The 15,458-nt window shown below is 52.8% G+C and overlaps 2 protein-coding genes across 8 annotated transcripts in view; one reads left to right on the forward strand and one right to left on the reverse strand.

The window, feature by feature from the left end:
* HDLBP (high density lipoprotein binding protein) overlaps window positions 1-3,357 on the forward strand; it is a 43,206-nt gene extending 39,849 nt beyond the window's left edge. For all 4 annotated transcript variants that reach the window (XM_006034879.3, XM_025216986.1, XM_025216985.1 and 1 more), the window contains exon 28: window positions 919-3,357. In XM_006034879.3, the coding sequence (XP_006034941.1) occupies window positions 919-1,005 (87 nt within the window). In that variant the 3' untranslated portion in view covers window positions 1,006-3,357. The remainder of the gene's footprint in view (window positions 1-918) is intronic.
* Window positions 3,358-4,166: 809 nt separating this feature from the next.
* The window catches only part of ANO7 (anoctamin 7), a 28,149-nt gene continuing 16,857 nt past the window's right edge, over window positions 4,167-15,458 (reverse strand). For all 4 annotated transcript variants that reach the window (XM_025216961.1, XM_006034883.2, XM_006034884.1 and 1 more), the window contains 14 exons: window positions 14,856-14,952; window positions 13,801-13,944; window positions 13,584-13,721; window positions 13,283-13,381; window positions 13,066-13,168; window positions 11,834-11,945; window positions 10,542-10,596; window positions 9,605-9,702; window positions 8,916-9,064; window positions 7,844-8,049; window positions 6,889-7,031; window positions 5,888-5,978; window positions 5,460-5,579; window positions 4,167-4,548 (listed from right to left, as the gene is read on the reverse strand). In XM_025216961.1, the coding sequence (XP_025072746.1) occupies window positions 4,471-4,548; window positions 5,460-5,579; window positions 5,888-5,978; window positions 6,889-7,031; window positions 7,844-8,049; window positions 8,916-9,064; window positions 9,605-9,702; window positions 10,542-10,596; window positions 11,834-11,945; window positions 13,066-13,168; window positions 13,283-13,381; window positions 13,584-13,721; window positions 13,801-13,944; window positions 14,856-14,952 (1,633 nt within the window). In that variant the 3' untranslated portion in view covers window positions 4,167-4,470. The remainder of the gene's footprint in view (window positions 4,549-5,459; window positions 5,580-5,887; window positions 5,979-6,888; window positions 7,032-7,843; window positions 8,050-8,915; window positions 9,065-9,604; window positions 9,703-10,541; window positions 10,597-11,833; window positions 11,946-13,065; window positions 13,169-13,282; window positions 13,382-13,583; window positions 13,722-13,800; window positions 13,945-14,855; window positions 14,953-15,458) is intronic.

Below are 15,458 nucleotides of genomic sequence, written 5' to 3' on the forward strand. Positions count from 1 at the left end.
GGGGAGGCAGGCAGAACGAGCCACTGGTTGCTCAAAGTAGGAACAGCCCATTAAAACGGGCTCTCCTTCCTCTTGACTTCCTGAGCCTTTCCCTCCTGGACCTGCCTTGCTTGTGTCACTCGTCCACTCCTCCCTGCCTGTGAGAAGGAAGCAGGAGGCTGGCTCCCAGATATTTCGGCCTCTTGTAGTCCTGTCCCGTCTCCTTGGCAGGGAACACCAGGGATCATCCTGGTGCTTTTTAGTGAGCATTAAGCCTGACGCTCTCCTTCATGACCCCTTGGCTTATCAGCCATGGTTTTTCTGCAAAGAGCCTGGTCATTGGACAGGGTTGAGCTGGGGCTCCCAAGACGTTTCCCTTGGCCAGCTCTTTGCCAGTTATGTAGACTTGGCAAGGCCTCTGTCGACTCCAAAGATATCCAAGGGCATGCGACATGAGGGCCAGCAAAAGCTTCTGACCTAATCTGTGTGCACCAGCAGGGGGGGCACAGAAGCATCAGTGACTTAACAGAAAGGCTCTGTAGAACTGTCAATGGAGACAGCACAGCTTGAGCACTTCCTTGGCAAGGCAGTCTGTCCCACCAGGTGGGAGCTGCCACTTGGCCCAGCTCCCTGCAGAACCTGCTCTCCAGGCTGTTAGTAACTGATCAAAGCCTGCCAGGTTGTGGGTGCTCTTGTAGCCTTTCTTTAACAAGCCTGCTGGCTCATCGATCCAAAATAAACCCTTTCTGGGCTCTCTCGTCTTTTCTACCCTTTCCAGAGCACGACTGTCCCTCTGTTCCCTTCCCCATGTGCCCTGGCACCACCCGTTCTGTTGGTTGATGCATGCAGTGCTGTTGTGTGGGTGCTGTGCTTGGCTGCTATATAAAACTACAGATTGATTACCTTTTAATCTATGTTCGTTCTGTTTTTTTGCTCTAGGCCCCTGACATGAGCAGTTCTGAAGATTTCCCCAGTTTTGGGGCTCAAGTGGCCCCCAAGACTCTTCCCTGGGGACCCAAACGATAATGACCTGGAAGCAGAAACATCTCCTCCAGCCTGCTGACCTGACACTAATCTGCCACAAAATACTTCCTGTCTGAATTCTGATGCAGCGGCTGGAGTATAAATCAATTGCCCTGAGAGGTCTCCTAATGGTGGCTGGCATGCTAGACCCTGTTCTGTCACAGAGGTTGGGACCTACTCTATAATCTCTTGATGACGGATCCCCCTGCCCCTTGGAACCAATGGTTCCACTGATGCAAACACTAAATGTGTTCTTTTGTTTTGCTCGAAACTTCACAATTGATTCAGAGATTTGCAGCAGCTTGAGTGCTGACAGAAACCTGACCTCTTGAGCATGTCTTACTAAGGCATTCTAGCCTTCATTGGGAGACCTCCTTTACTGTGGCTAGGAATCTACTTCCTGTCTCATGACCTCAGGAAATAAATTTCCTTGACTTTCTAAAGCCAAAACGTTTGCCCTCTTTCCTTTGTGTTTTATCCCCAGCCTTACCTTCTCTTTGTAGAGTGCAATCAACTTTTTTCCTTTAAACTGCCAAAAAATTCATTGAATGCTGATAGTCAATGTGGGGAGTGCTAAAGTAGTGGAGTGAAGATCAGGCTTCTCTTAAAGGAACAAAAAGTACAGTAGCCTGTAGAGGTAACTAGAATGGAAGGGACCAGACAGGGATACCCTGCTCGTGTGAACACGCTAATGACTGTACTCACATGCAGCATTGAGCACAGATTCTTGCTTGCACACTTGACAAGTCTTCCAATGTGTGAGTAAAAAACCCCTCCTAGTTCCCGGTGTTCCCCTGCTCCAGTGTTCATTCTTCCCAGCAGCAATATGGTGAGGCAGGAGAGCCAGACAGTGACAGTATTACTAGTGTGACAGCACTCGGGTCAGCCAACATGGCCCAGGAGATGCTATGTGGGGAGTGCCGCACAATCCTTAACCCTGCTGAGGACTGCCAGTATGATGGCAATAAGACAGGAGGAGGAGGAGGGAGGTCTGTTATTGTTGCCTTCTTTCTACCTCAGAAGCCAGCTTGGTGGTGTTCTCTTGCTTCAAGTAGTCAGCAGTGCTGAATTGCATTATGGTGGCCAGAGCTGATTTTTTTTTTTTTTTTTTCCTTTCTCCCCTCCCTCCTGCCTGTCCCACCTTGCACTTGGCAGTAGAGATCCCAGGAGCAGTCAGTCTGCAACAGTTGGAGCTCCCTGGGGATGAAGTCATAGGAGCAGAGCTCTGGTAAGGCACACTGCCTTGCCACTTGCTCTAGAGCATGCCCTGAGCTACAAACAGGCCTGGTTTGGAAGGAGGGGGAAGAGAGGCAGGTGCCAGCAGCTGCTCTGACCCATGGAGGTGAAGGGAGTGGATGTTTTCTCCTTCCCATTGTCCACATGAAGAGGATGATATCGAGCTCTGCACCCCAGCAGCTTGACACACAAAGCTGGTGACCCTGGGCACGCCCATTGCTTGATTTATATTTAATAATTATTATTTGGTGGGGGTTTTTTTGTTTTTTAAGGGGCCTGAGTCTAAGGCAGCACGAGGAAAACCTTGTCTTTGTGGAGGGTTGCAGAGGAGTGGGGTCTGAGTTACTTCTCCTCCTTTCCTACCTTGCTCCCACAGAGGCTCTAGTCTGAGCCATTCCTCTGTCTAGCAACTCCAGCTCTAACAAGCAAAGCCCCAATCTCTCTCCCTTAGTGCTGCTTGTGGAGCCTGGCCCCAGCTCTGGATTGCTGCCCCCACTTCTTGGTCAGGTGTGAGACTCTGAGTGCTAGCACTTCTCTTCCTGGAAGAGCCTCAAACCACACTGTCCTAGTGCTCATGGGCAGCTTGAGGTGTGTGACTGGTGCAACAGGCCTTGTGCCATCTCTCTGAGCAGAGGCAAGGGTGACTTACCCTGTACCCTTCCCAGTGGATGGTTAAAGGGGTGGGTAATGGGACTAAGGCAGTACCCCCCTTCCCTCCTTTACATCAGTCTTCTGAACAGGGGTGAACCTCCTGCCCCCCCACACATGGCTTAGGTCTGTCCTGGTGTCGCCAAGCCTCTCATCTCCCCCAACCAATATGCACCACTTGCACAGCTAGGCTTGAGTTGCATTCAGGGCACTGTGTGCCCCTATGTCCCAGCCCTCCCCTCTAAAGAAAGTCACAATGTGATTGTACCTAATACTGTCTCCCACTGCCCCTCATTCTGCAGCAGACTGGCATGTGTTCCATTTCCTCGTCTTCCATATTGTATGTTTCCATGGCAATGATCCCTTGGCCTTAACTTTGGAATTTGGAGACTATATGCAAACATGTACAAAGGCTCATGAGTATGGATGACACTGGAATTTTATAAATTCTAAAATAAAACCTCAAACAGCTTGGAGTGTCTGGAATGTTTCTTCTGGGTGGCTGCAGTGACTGAGTGCCTGAGTCGAAGCCCTGTAGGAGCCAGCAGACACATACTGGCCACTAACAGGCCTCTGGTTTTAAGCTTAGGACTCTACCATGAAGTGCAGGAAGGTTCTGCAGTCGGGCATAATCCAAGAGCAACAGTGTGCACAACACGGAGCACTTGCCCTCGGACAACTGCAGTCACCACCACCATGTTCTAGTGAGTAACGGATCATTGCAGCCAGCTGCAGAACACTGTGTGGTACCAGGCTCAGTGAGGCAACCTCAGCATCTTGTCAGACTCATTTAGGATGAGCACTGCTATTCCCCACTTCAGCTGAGTGGTGGGGGCTCCCCTCAATGCAACTGCATGCATTTCCTTCCTGGTTTTTCCTATGTTCCTGGCTGCTGCTGCTTGAGGGACAAGCACCCCAACTCCACCCTCTCCATAATCTGCTGGGGCAACTTCTCCCTTAATCAGCTGCTGTTAGGCTTCCCCTAGTAAAGGTCAATTAGCTGCCTTAAGTGTAATGCAACAGCCTCCTTGACAAGACTCCTCTCTAAAAATGAGTTACCTTGGAAGGCAGACTGACATTGAAGTGATACAGTTCTTTCTAAATAACCTGATGTAGAAACTGGAATGGGAGCAGTGCATTATTGCTATGCTTCTCTCTTGGGAAGTTGCTTACTCCACTCTGACCATAGCTCTATGCAGAGGGAAGCCCTTGGCCATAAGAACCAAGTGCTGTACTTTTGTGACTGCACAAATTAAACAGTGAATGATGGCACTGTTTCCATGCAATTGCCTTTAATTTGCTCTGAAGTCTCACTTATATAGGTTCTCACTCCTCTGCTGTCTGCAAAGAACTTCAACGAACATCTAGGTCAAGCTGGGAGACCAGCTGAGTTCATCTTTCCAAAACTTTGGGTGCTACCACATCTTCATGCTCCAGAGCTGAATGACTCTTCCCTTTGCAGCTGATGAGGAATGGCTGTCATTTGTGGGGGCCTTGTTCTCTGTTTCAACAAGGCTGCTACAGCAGCTGGTCCTCTTGAGTGGGTGATGTTGTGGAAATGGCAGTCTCCCTGCCTTCCCATGGTTATGCTGCCTCCCAGTCCTTGTTTGCTGCTGCTCTTGTTCTGGCTTTGGATAGGCCTCCTTTTGCCTCAAGGAGGACCTACCCCAGGGAAGGCATCAGTCAGTAATTGCACCTTGAGTAGGTTGGTTTACATAGCAGAACTTCTGAGCCCCAAAGCAGACAAAGACATTGCAAGCACTGTCAGGGGTGTATGATACCAGGGGTGGACCTGGAAGCGTGTGGCAACGCAGTCATATTCCCACTTCAGCTGTGTGCCCTAGGTATAGTGAGCTCTCCAAGCTCTGCAAGTGTAGGGGAGCTTTCTGAGGTTCCCCACTGGTTGGCAGGGGCTCTACCTAGAGTCCTCACTTTCAAACAGCTCTGGAATTTGTTGCTATTTGTGCCCTACTACCCCACCACTATCCCTCCCTCAGCAGCAAGGGAAAGGAGGGGACAAGTGACAACAGTACCAATACTCAGCTGCTGCTTTCATAGAGCCACTTGTCCTCTCCTTTCCCCTACTGCTGAATTTTGGGGGTAGGGCAGGAGCAAACAGCAGCAGGGTTTGAAGGTAGAAGCAGGGACTCTGGGCATACTCAATGCCAGTGTGGTCATGGAGCACTGGCAGGGGCTGCACTGATGTACAGCTGTGCACTTGCAGGCATTTGGCACCACAAGCAGGGGCTGTGGCTGTACCCACCCAGTCTGCAATGCTGGAACTAATCATGCAGGAGGAGGCTGGAGTTTCCAGGCTTAGGGTACAGGGCAGAGCCAAGATAGGCAGTGGAACAAGCCTGGGTGTTGGGTTACAGCAGGTCTGACATGGGTGGGAAGAGAAGGGACTAATGAATGAACAAATGGGAAAGGCTATCTGCACATGCATCTCCCACAAGCTCTTGAAAACCAAGAGAGTGTGAGCTGTCATGTAAGGCTTAGTGCTCCTCCTAGCATCCCCATCCCGACCTGAAGGAAACCTGCAGAGCAAAGGCCAGCCCTACCCTGATGTTTACCTGGTTCTCAGCCAGCGCCTGCTTGGCCAGATAACGTTCACGCTTCACCTTGATCTCCACCGACTCTGGGAGGTCAGGGACCATCAGCTCTATCAACCGAGTGATAAAGAAGACCACATGCTGGAAAAGAACGGGGTGTGGCTGGTAACACAGCTGACTGTGTTTGGGTGTGGGGAACACGAGACCAGAGGAGTGAGGAGCATGGAATTGCCCTAGGAACCTTGCAGAGCCCAGGAGCAGGGGAGAGACTTGAAAAAAGTGGAGTATCCAAGTGGGGCAGGGGGGGCAACATCTACCCACAGTGGGAACCAGGCAGTGTCTACCCACAGTAGGAACAAGGCAGCGAAGGACATCAAATGTCCTGGAGAATCTGAGCAAAGGAATGGAGAACAGGAAAGAGGATCAGACTGACAAAGAGGGGGGCATACCTCAAACACTATGATAAAGCCCAGGCGGATGGCTAGTAGGTTCCAGTGGATGAGTGAGTACTGGCCGGTCACTTCTCTAAAAGCCCGGTACCTGGGAAGATAGCATCCAGTCACAGCTGGGAAAGAGAAGCCCAATACCTACCTTCACCTGTAGATTAGAATTTCAACTGCCTCCACTGGCATTTTGACTCAGTCACAAGAGGCAAATTAGTTTGCATATCTGACCGTGCATCAGGATTAGTTAACAAAGTATCTTGGTATCTTTTCTTCACTAGTCCATGCCCCTCTACATGTATATATGTGCCTCTCCAGGGCTGGCACCAGTTCCATCAGCTATATTATGAATGGCTCTCTAGGAACACATTGCCAATCCCCAAGACCTGGATGGTTTAGCCAGATTCAAAAAGAGGTTGGACGCATTCTTGGAGGAAAGGGGCATCAATGGTTACTGAGCACAGAAGTTAGGGCTACAGCCTCTGAATGAGAACTTCCTAGACCTTCAATTCTGGAGGCTCCAAGTGGGAAAGGAACAAGGGGGAAAAAACCCTTGGTCATATCCTATTCACTCTCCCTTTCACTATCCACTCTCTGCCACTGAGACAGGCTCATCTTGCCTAGTTTCCTATGTTCTAACCCAATCAATGGCAGTTCTTATATTCTTATGAGGACACAGATGGGATACATCGTTTTGTCCCAATGAACTGAATTTCTGGGGTTCCTCTCAGCATAGATGGTAGGGGCAGCATTTGCAGTAATCCACCAGAAATATTTTAATGTCTTCATATGCTCCAATACCCCTATGGGAACTGGGTCCCCTAGACACAGGCAACATCATTCCCAAGCCCACCTTTTGCTCCCCCAACAACCAAGCATGAAGGAGCATAGAGGGAGAAGGCAGTAGCCATCTTGGAGAGAAAATCCAAATGTGCACAAACAAGCAGGAGATGGTGCCTCCCTTGGCAGAGGTGGCTCTACTGAGAACCCTGGCAGATGCATTTTACCTGCACGTGATGTTGTACTGGGAGACAAAGGTGTCCGGGGCATATGCCAGGGTGAAGTTAACATAGCCACGGAGGTTGCTGGCATGGGTGTACTGATAATAGAGCCGGGGCAGGAAGTCTGAGGTGAAGGCGATCAGGAAGGCCTGAAAAGATGAGGGAAACATGATCATGTGCGGTTCTGAGGCCAAGGGGCAGCTTCATATTGTGGAGCCTCTGCCCATATGCTGTTGCTCTGGAGCCTTGCATGGCTATAAGGTGCTTGCATGTAGCTCTTGTAGAGACTATGTGGCTGAACCTCCTCTCATTTGGGATGAGTACACATGGCACAAACTCCAGGCAGGTTTCCCTGTGCCTCAACATTACTCCTGCAGTCTGCACACCTGCCCTTGGCTACCAACAATGGATCCTTGCAGTGAGGACTGCAAACCCTTCAGGCTGACACCTCCCACCACCCACAGCTGGAACCATTCGTTCTTCAGAGGCAGGCACCTCCTCTAGGACTTCTCATCTCACTGTTTGCTCAACAGCCTTGCTCTTCTACAGCTCCAGTTGTGATCACCTCAACAAGAGGCCCGGGGTGGTAACATGGATCCTTGAGCTGGGAGAAAGGGAAGGATGGTTCTTCCACTCTTCTCTAGGGTAGAGGCAGGGAACTGAAGCAGGACCACAGCTCATGGGTCCATCAGGTACAGCAGCAGTTTGCATATGACTTGTCACAGGCAATACTGCATCTACAGCCTGACACCACCTGGGGTGTGATTTCACCATCGCTTTTTTAATTTAATCCACTAACAAAGATCAAGGAACACTGAGGATCCACCTGCAGCTTCCAAAGGAAGACCAGACCCCAAAGCCTACCTGAGTGCATCAGCTGAATGTCACCCCAACTCTGAGCAGCTCCCTCTGATGGCCAGTTTCTTTCCCTCCCCCCAGGGCTCCTGCTAGCACCACTCACATTGCTGATGACTGCCAGGTTGGTGATGACCTCCAGGATATAAAACCAGATGCCAATGCCCTGGGCCCGCTCAGCCACGGGGCGCTGGTACTCGCAGACAAACTTCTGTGCATCTACGCGGATCTCCGCCCAGTTGTTGAGCAAGGCAAAGAGGGGTGCCAGGGGGAAGGCAGCCACGAAGATGGTGACAAACCCAAACTGCAGGACTATGGAGTGTGGGTGGAAAAGACCATCAGGGCGTGGGGCAGGGGAAAGAGAGTGGGGAAGGGGGTTGATTGTCTACAGCAATGCTCATGGCATCTCCTCTAACTTACTGCTACCAAGGGTGCTTTGCTTCCCCCTTCCCTCCTCACCCTCTCTTGGTGTTTAAAGGGCAGACCTGGAAGTCCCTGGGAAATGCATTCTGATCAAAAGGTCTCTGAGAGTATATTTGCTCCTTGTTCCTGCCTAGAGGCACGCTGGCCTGATTGAAGCCTATGCTGCTTGCTACCCCTGGGATAAGCCAGCTGGTGCTGACTCACTGCTGCAGCTGGCTCCTTGGGGCACCTGTGAGAAGGGAGGTGAGAGGAGCCTGTGGCAGAGGAAGCTGGAACATGGAGCAGACTGGGCTGGAGGCCAGGGTGAAACCAAGCCTGGGATGGAGGTTTCCTGTGGAATATTTCTGAGTCTGAAACCAGCTGCAAGGGCTGCACAGGAGCAGAGGTGGGGAACGTACTGCAAGAGCTCAGCTTTTGCTAGGGAAGAAGAAATCTGTCCAGGGTTCCCTAGCAAGGGTGGAGCTGTCTCCACCTTCAACTGTCCCAGAAATCTCTGCCTCATTACCCCTTGGGCAGAGCATGTCATAGGTGGCATGACTGGGGCTGTGGAGCTGAATGTGGGAGAGCTGGGAGGCATCCTCAGGACACAGATGATGGCGCCTCCAATAAGTGCCCAGCACAAGGGCCAGGAAGGGCGCTGTGCAGTTGTGTGGCCAACTGCACTCTTCCTCCCCTCCCCCCCACCTACAAGGAACTTCTGGTTCAGAGATCCATGGCCCCACTGGGCAAGTCCCTCCCCTGCCTGTACTCCCTACCCATTTCCAGGTATTCATCGAAGAGCCCCTCAGGCACCAACAGCTCACAGTTGCTCTGCCAGGGCACTGGTGGCACTGGGGCTGAGGAGGCTTCGTTGCTGGTCGTCTTGGAGCGAAGATTGTACTTTTGCCACCAGCCTTTCAGCTTCCTGGGGGTGGGGGGAGCAGAAGAGGAGGAGCAGTCACGGGCAGGGTATGGCCTCTGCAGACATGGCTGGAAGCTGCCTGTCTTGTCCTAGGGGCAGTGCTGGGCCCAGGCCTTCAGCTGAATGAGTCTCAGTGGCACTTTCAGATCACAGCTGGGCAAAGCAAGCCCTTGCCAGGGTCTTTGTGCCACAGCTGGAAGGACACTACCCTCAGTTGGCAGCCTGAGGAGTTGGCCTATATGGGGCAGAAGATCCCGCCCCCCACTTGCCAATGGGACTCATGTGGGGAATATGTAGGACTTTGCCCAGATCAAGCCCCTCACCATGCTGCACTGTATCCTGATGCCTCAGCACTGAGGTGTCCCACTAGAGTGCGTGTCCCTGCTACCCCAGCATGGCACCTGGGGCAAAGCTTGGGGTTGTCTGGCAGCACCTCCCTTCAGTGCAATGGTCCATTGTTCCCCTACCTCTGGGTCCCAGCTTCTGCCCCCTCCTCCTTCCCCTGGTGCCTTGGCCTTGCTCCTGGCTGTGCTCGGTACTCACGGGAGGACGATTTCTTGCATGTTGTTGATCATCTGCTTTCCTACCATAATGACCAGCAGCTCCTGGGCAAGTTCAATGAGACAGCCACCAGGGCCACACTGCATGAGAAGACAAGGACTGGTTGGCACCAGAGTGGGGGCTGGAAGCTGGGCTCCCCACAGCTCGGGAATGATGTCAGCAGGGGGTTGGGCTGGCTTCATCCTGACCTGAACTTGCCCCTCCCCTGGGAAAAGCACTTCTGACGTGCATGGAGTCATGGCTGGACAGACCCCCTAGTACAAGCCTCCTGTACAGAGGTTATATTTAATGTCAGGGATGTTCACTCAGATAAGCATGGAGACGAGGTAGCAGGAAGCCCTGAGAAGCTGATCTCAGCACTCGGACTGGTCATAGGTGCTGCAGGGACCATGGCCAAGTGGACCTGCCTGTAGCTGAGGGGCCTCAGATATTGCTGCTTCCCTCTGGGTAGACAGGCTGCGTCTGGTGGGTAGCAGTCACTCAGGTGAGGGGCTGAGCCTGGCTGCCACCACAGCACCTCACTTCGGCTGCTGTTAGGGCAAGTACAGAAGGACCCCAAGCACTGCCCCCTGCGGGTGGTGGGAAGGGCCCCAGGTTCAGACTCTCCAATAGAGTGGGCTTCATGTGTGCGGCTGCCAGAACGTGCAGAAGGAAGAGGGTACCTACAGAGCACATGTGTACCCTTTGCTGGGGTGCCAGGCAGGAGCCCTGCCCTGGTACGAGACCCACCAAAGCCTCCCTTCCTGGCTCTTGGAAGGCCATGGATCAGTGCAGGGATCAGAGAGGCCTGATTCTGCCATAGAGCTGTATGTAGAGAGGCGGGGGAAGTTGGGCAAGGGGGTTCCTGGCACCACAGCAGGGTGCATATTCCACCCTTCCTGTGCTGCCCCTCCTCCCCAGAGCCTTGAACAAGCAATACCTCCTCGTTGCGGACACTGAACAAAGTCCCATAGTGCCCCGGGTAGCCGACAAACCTGGAAGAATGGGGATGGAAAAAGAGTGGTAAAGCCAGGCCTAACCCCCGTTTCCACTTGCCCCAGCCAGCTGGACTGCCTCCCTGGCTGTTCCAGACCCTGGGGCCCTGGCCCATCCCTCAGCCTTGGGCTGAGCAGAACCAGGCCAGGGATCCCTCACGTTCTCCTGCCTCTGCCACTGCTGGCACCTGTTGCTCTGGTGCCTGAGGCCAGTCCTGCTGCTACACGGGAATGGAGGCCAGTCCCACACATCAGGATACCGGCCATGGAGAAGTCAGTATGTACAGTATTTCTCCATAACTTGCACCCCTTCTACCTAACAGAGCAGAAGAATGGTGCCTCCCTGCCCAGCTCTCTTAACAGGCGGCCTCCAGAGGGTACCCAGGTTGGCACTGATGGCACTTCAGTGCTCGTCACCTCCAAGGGGGGTTTCAGTTAGCCTGTTGTGTACCCTTTTCTTCCCACTGGCTGGGGCTCAGGAGAGTCATGTGCTACCTCCACCCCATCTCTGCTGCTGGCATAGTGGGTGAATCACTTCACTTTCGCATATCTGTTTCCCCTCAGCCTGTGCCTGTCTTGGCTCTGTAGGCTGCGTGCTCCTTCCTCAGTCTGGGTGCAACACATCATATGACAGGACCCTGCTCTCAGTTGGCACCTCTTGGTGCTCCTGCCATCTACCCAAAGCACTGCCCAATAGCTACCTCTGACTGGGCACCCACATGGTCAGCTTGACTTCCTGCAGCAGCTGCCACATTCCAGGCATGATGCACATTGATGTAGTGGGGACCATGGCTGTCCCCAACAGAAGCCTGTTTGAGGTGTGGGGCTCCAGTAAGGGCATGAGCATTTCTATGTGCTTGTTACATTGCTTGAGAGACAGCCTTCCTGGATATGAGATTCCACAACCTAAATGAAGGCTATGTGGTCAGCCCACTCTCTGACATGCTCCCTGAAGACTGGGAAGGACACAGGGCTGCATAGTGATCCACTGAGCATAGAAGCCTGACTCCTAGTTTTTCTTACAGCTCCAAGGCTTCTATGGGAACCCTCAATGCTGCACAGTGCCTCTGGGTGGCAGCAGTGCTTTAGGTTGTCTGTCACTCCCTTTGAGTCAAGCTTCAGAGACAAGTCACCAAAGGCAAGTGCCACAGGGAGGAACTTCAGAGTCCCCTGAAGCAGGAGCTGGGGGAGGTCCCTGCTGCATGGATGGAGCTTCCCTCCCCCAGAGACACCTCACCTGCCCTTGAAGAAGGCAATGTATATGGGAGAGGAGTAGAAATTGACAAACTGGAAGATGAAAACTTTGAAGGTGAAAGCATCTTCGAACTTGGACTGGGTCCGGTGCATCTCTGTGACAAGGCAAACACACACAGAGCAGCTGTCAGGCACCCACACTGCTGGGGCAACACTCAAATAGGGCAGGAGTGTTTCCCTGCCGTTCACTAATGATGGATGTGGGCAGACAAAACACTTAAAACCAGGGTAACCAGCAATTACATTTGCTCGCTGCACACTCCTGAAGCGGGATGAACTTCACCTAATCCAGTGGCAAATCCCCCCAGAAAGGACTGGGGGTAAAACTGTCCATGCCATCTGCACACTTCCATACTGGGATAAAAGTTTGTTAAAGCCAGTTGCTCATTGCCAGCTCCCCTGCTGCCAAGGGACAAGGCACAGTACTAGCACCCGCCTGCCCAAGACAGCTGCCTGCCTGCATGTTCCTCAGCTAGTGACACTTGCATTGACGTGCAACTCTGATAAAGTGCATGACAAGGAAAAGCAGTCAGTAAGCCTGTCATTTCCAGGTTCCCCTACACGCACAACCCTGACCCTACCAGAAGTAGGATTGCCACAACTTATGTTCTGCCCTACACAATGTCTAGCTTGTGGGAGGCAGGATAGCACTGTCTAAATAACCACTGTCCCAATACCTTCCCCTAATCACCTGAACTCATTCTCTACTCTGGTACTACTTCCTTTTCCCTCAGCACTTCCACTCCTTTCACAGCTCCTGCCTCTTGGTCTTTCTGCTTTTCTCCCCACTCATGTCTTTCAAGAAGCTTCTGTTTTATGGAGTAAGCAGCAGGCTGGAGATGAAAGCTCAACTCCCCACCCCCTTACCCCCAGTAGTCACTCATGCCTCAGTCAGGACAGCAGGCTTTTCCAGCCTGGGCCCAAGTGGGGGCCCAGAGCTCTGTGGTTCCCAGGGGCAGCTAGTCTCTCTCACAGGGATGCTTCAGAGCAGCCCTCAGACTACTTCTCTCCCAGGAACCCAGTGCTTCTCCCAAGGAACCTTTCCATCCTGGTGGAGAGTCTCTCTTTCTTCCCTTCTTCCCTACAGCCAGCAAGCTGTGCAGGAGCCTGTGGCTCCAGGACATGAGACATAAGGGAGCAGGACATCAGACCGAGTGGGGGAAAATAGTTGAAGAATTTGTGTAACTTCCCCTGTAGGTCAATGCTGTCACTTACCCCACTTGGTCAGGAAATGGGCCAGTGCAATGTAAATTTTGGAGAGCATGAGGATGAAAATGAGATTCACTACTGAGCCCGTGAGGCTGGCAATGCGTGATGCCTAAAGGAAACAAGCAGAGTAGAAGACAGTGAAGCATAAAGCTCAAGAGACTTGAGTGAGTCTACTAGACCCATGGGTGATGCTGGAGGGGGGTAGGGTGGTTCTCCATCTTACTGATGCCACGAAGCGGAAGTCCCTAGAACTGGCGACCAGGAGGCTGACGATGGCCCGGTAGAGGATGATGGAGATGAGGAACATAACCACCACTGAAATCTGCAAACACAACCATGGCAAGGAGCTCACCCAACTGGCTCCATTATTACCCCTGTGGACATTCCTGGCTGTAGGGAACCTCCATCCTACTGGCAGAAGTTACAGAGCTATGGGAGCAGCCAGAAGCAAACCAGGCAGCAGAAAGAAGGCCCAGGCATACATCGAGCCACTGTGCTCTGTACAAGACCCACCATACCCTTACCATCATGATGATGACCATTGATCCAGCCAGGATGCGATGGATCTGGTTCCGCTTAGGGAAATAGGGTTCTTCCACCCCAGTGATAGGGTTCCTCATCGTCATGGGGGCCATGGCAACAAACTCAGGGCGCGGCCGCTCCTAGGGCAGACGGAAAAGGCATCATCATGGCTTTGCTTCACTAGGCCTCAGCAGTTTGGCTGTCACATAGGGCCTGTACCTCAATGTCCTCGAAGTCGGAGCAATCCCAGCGGTGTGCCAGAGTGGCATTCATCCGCTTCCAGTACTCCAAGAACGTCACTGCCCACAGGGTCATAAAGATGCTAAAGAAGATGGTCCCACCATGGTCGAAAAGCCGGCCAGCCTGTGGAGGGGAGTGAGCAGATGAGAGTGAGGGGACTGGCTGGAGGGAGGGGAAGCTGACTCATCCCACAGTGTGGGAGAAGAGACCCTGTGTAGGGAGCAGTAGGATTAGATTCAACAGCTCTACACCATTCACATCCACAGAGGGGCTGCCCAAAGCAGGTTTGCTGTGAGTACAGCAGAGATAGCCTCATAGTCCCCAATTCCCTGTAGCATAAGAGCTTGTAGCCACTCTGAGCAGCAGGGAGACTGGCTGGGCAAAGAAGGGTACCTCAGCACAGTGACAAGCAACAGTCCCATTGCACTGTGAACCAGTTATGCAGCCCTAAGTGCCTCACATATGCCCACAGGAGCACTTTCTGGACTTAGTGCTGTTGCTCTACCCCATGTGCAAGACAGAACCAGGCAGGAGGCACCAATGTAACCACCACAGAGAGACCCATGTGCTGTTGGCTATGTCAGTCTATGCAAAGGCAGAAGAAAGATGGAAGGAACTGGATAGTGACTAAATGAGGGGAAAGTGGAGTAGGGGCTTGGAGGTGGGAATTAGGGGAGCATCAGCAAAGCAGGGGGCCATGAGCAGATGCAATAGAGCACAGAAGGATTAGGGCAAGAGGAACTGGTAATGGAGCAGGACATGAGAGTGGCAGGGAGGAGTGGCTGGGAGAAGGTGGCTTCCTTTCTGGGGCACATTCCTGTGCTGGGAAGCTTCCTCTAGTGGCAAAGGGCAGAGCAGACCAGTGCCCAAGGCTTGTACTAACAGCTCAGAGCTCACCCCTCCCACTGTGCTCCCAGCCAGGCTGGGATGGTCCTGGTGCAGGACCAAGGGCCCCCAGCACACAAGCTCTTGGTGGGAAACTCCTTAGACCTGGCCCCACAGTGAGATGGACCCAGCTGAGCCCCGGCTCTCACCATGAACATGCTGCAGATGCTGGAGAGCAGCCAGTAGGGGCACTTCTTACAGAGTGGGCACATCTGGAACTGATCCTCACTTTCACAGATCTCTTGCCTGCCAGGGACCAAGAACAGGACAGGAATCAGTGCCAGGTCACAGTCACTATCCCAGGCCTCACCAACATCTCCACTCATTGGTGTCGGGGCTCCTTGTCCAGCCCTGGGGCCTCATTCCTCCCTGTGAGGACAGGCAAAGACTCTGTGAGAGCCCACTACTGCAGCTCCTTCCAGAGGGACCCCTGGGGGCAAAGCCCTGAGCACAAGGCTCTCTGCAGTTCCCCCGGGGACAAGGGAACAAAGCTGGGAATCCCACCAGGTAGCGCAGAGCAGTAGCTCTTTGGAGCCTGCCCGAATTGAAGTCTTCCACAGGATAGCTCTGTTCCCTCAGTGCAAACAGTTTCCTCTAGTTAAACCCCCGCCACGGCTGTCTGTGAAAAGCACTTTGGCTTGATGGTGTGCAAGAGTCACACAGGGCCTGGACTGGCCACAGAGGATGTAGCCAAGATCTCTGGCCTTGAATAGCAGTTTACACATAATGCTCCTGGTTGGAGAAGGTCAGCA

The sequence above is a fragment of the Alligator sinensis genome, unplaced genomic scaffold (genome assembly GCF_000455745.1).
Source record: "Alligator sinensis unplaced genomic scaffold, ASM45574v1 scaffold863_2, whole genome shotgun sequence".
NCBI lineage: Eukaryota > Metazoa > Chordata > Crocodylia > Alligatoridae > Alligator > Alligator sinensis.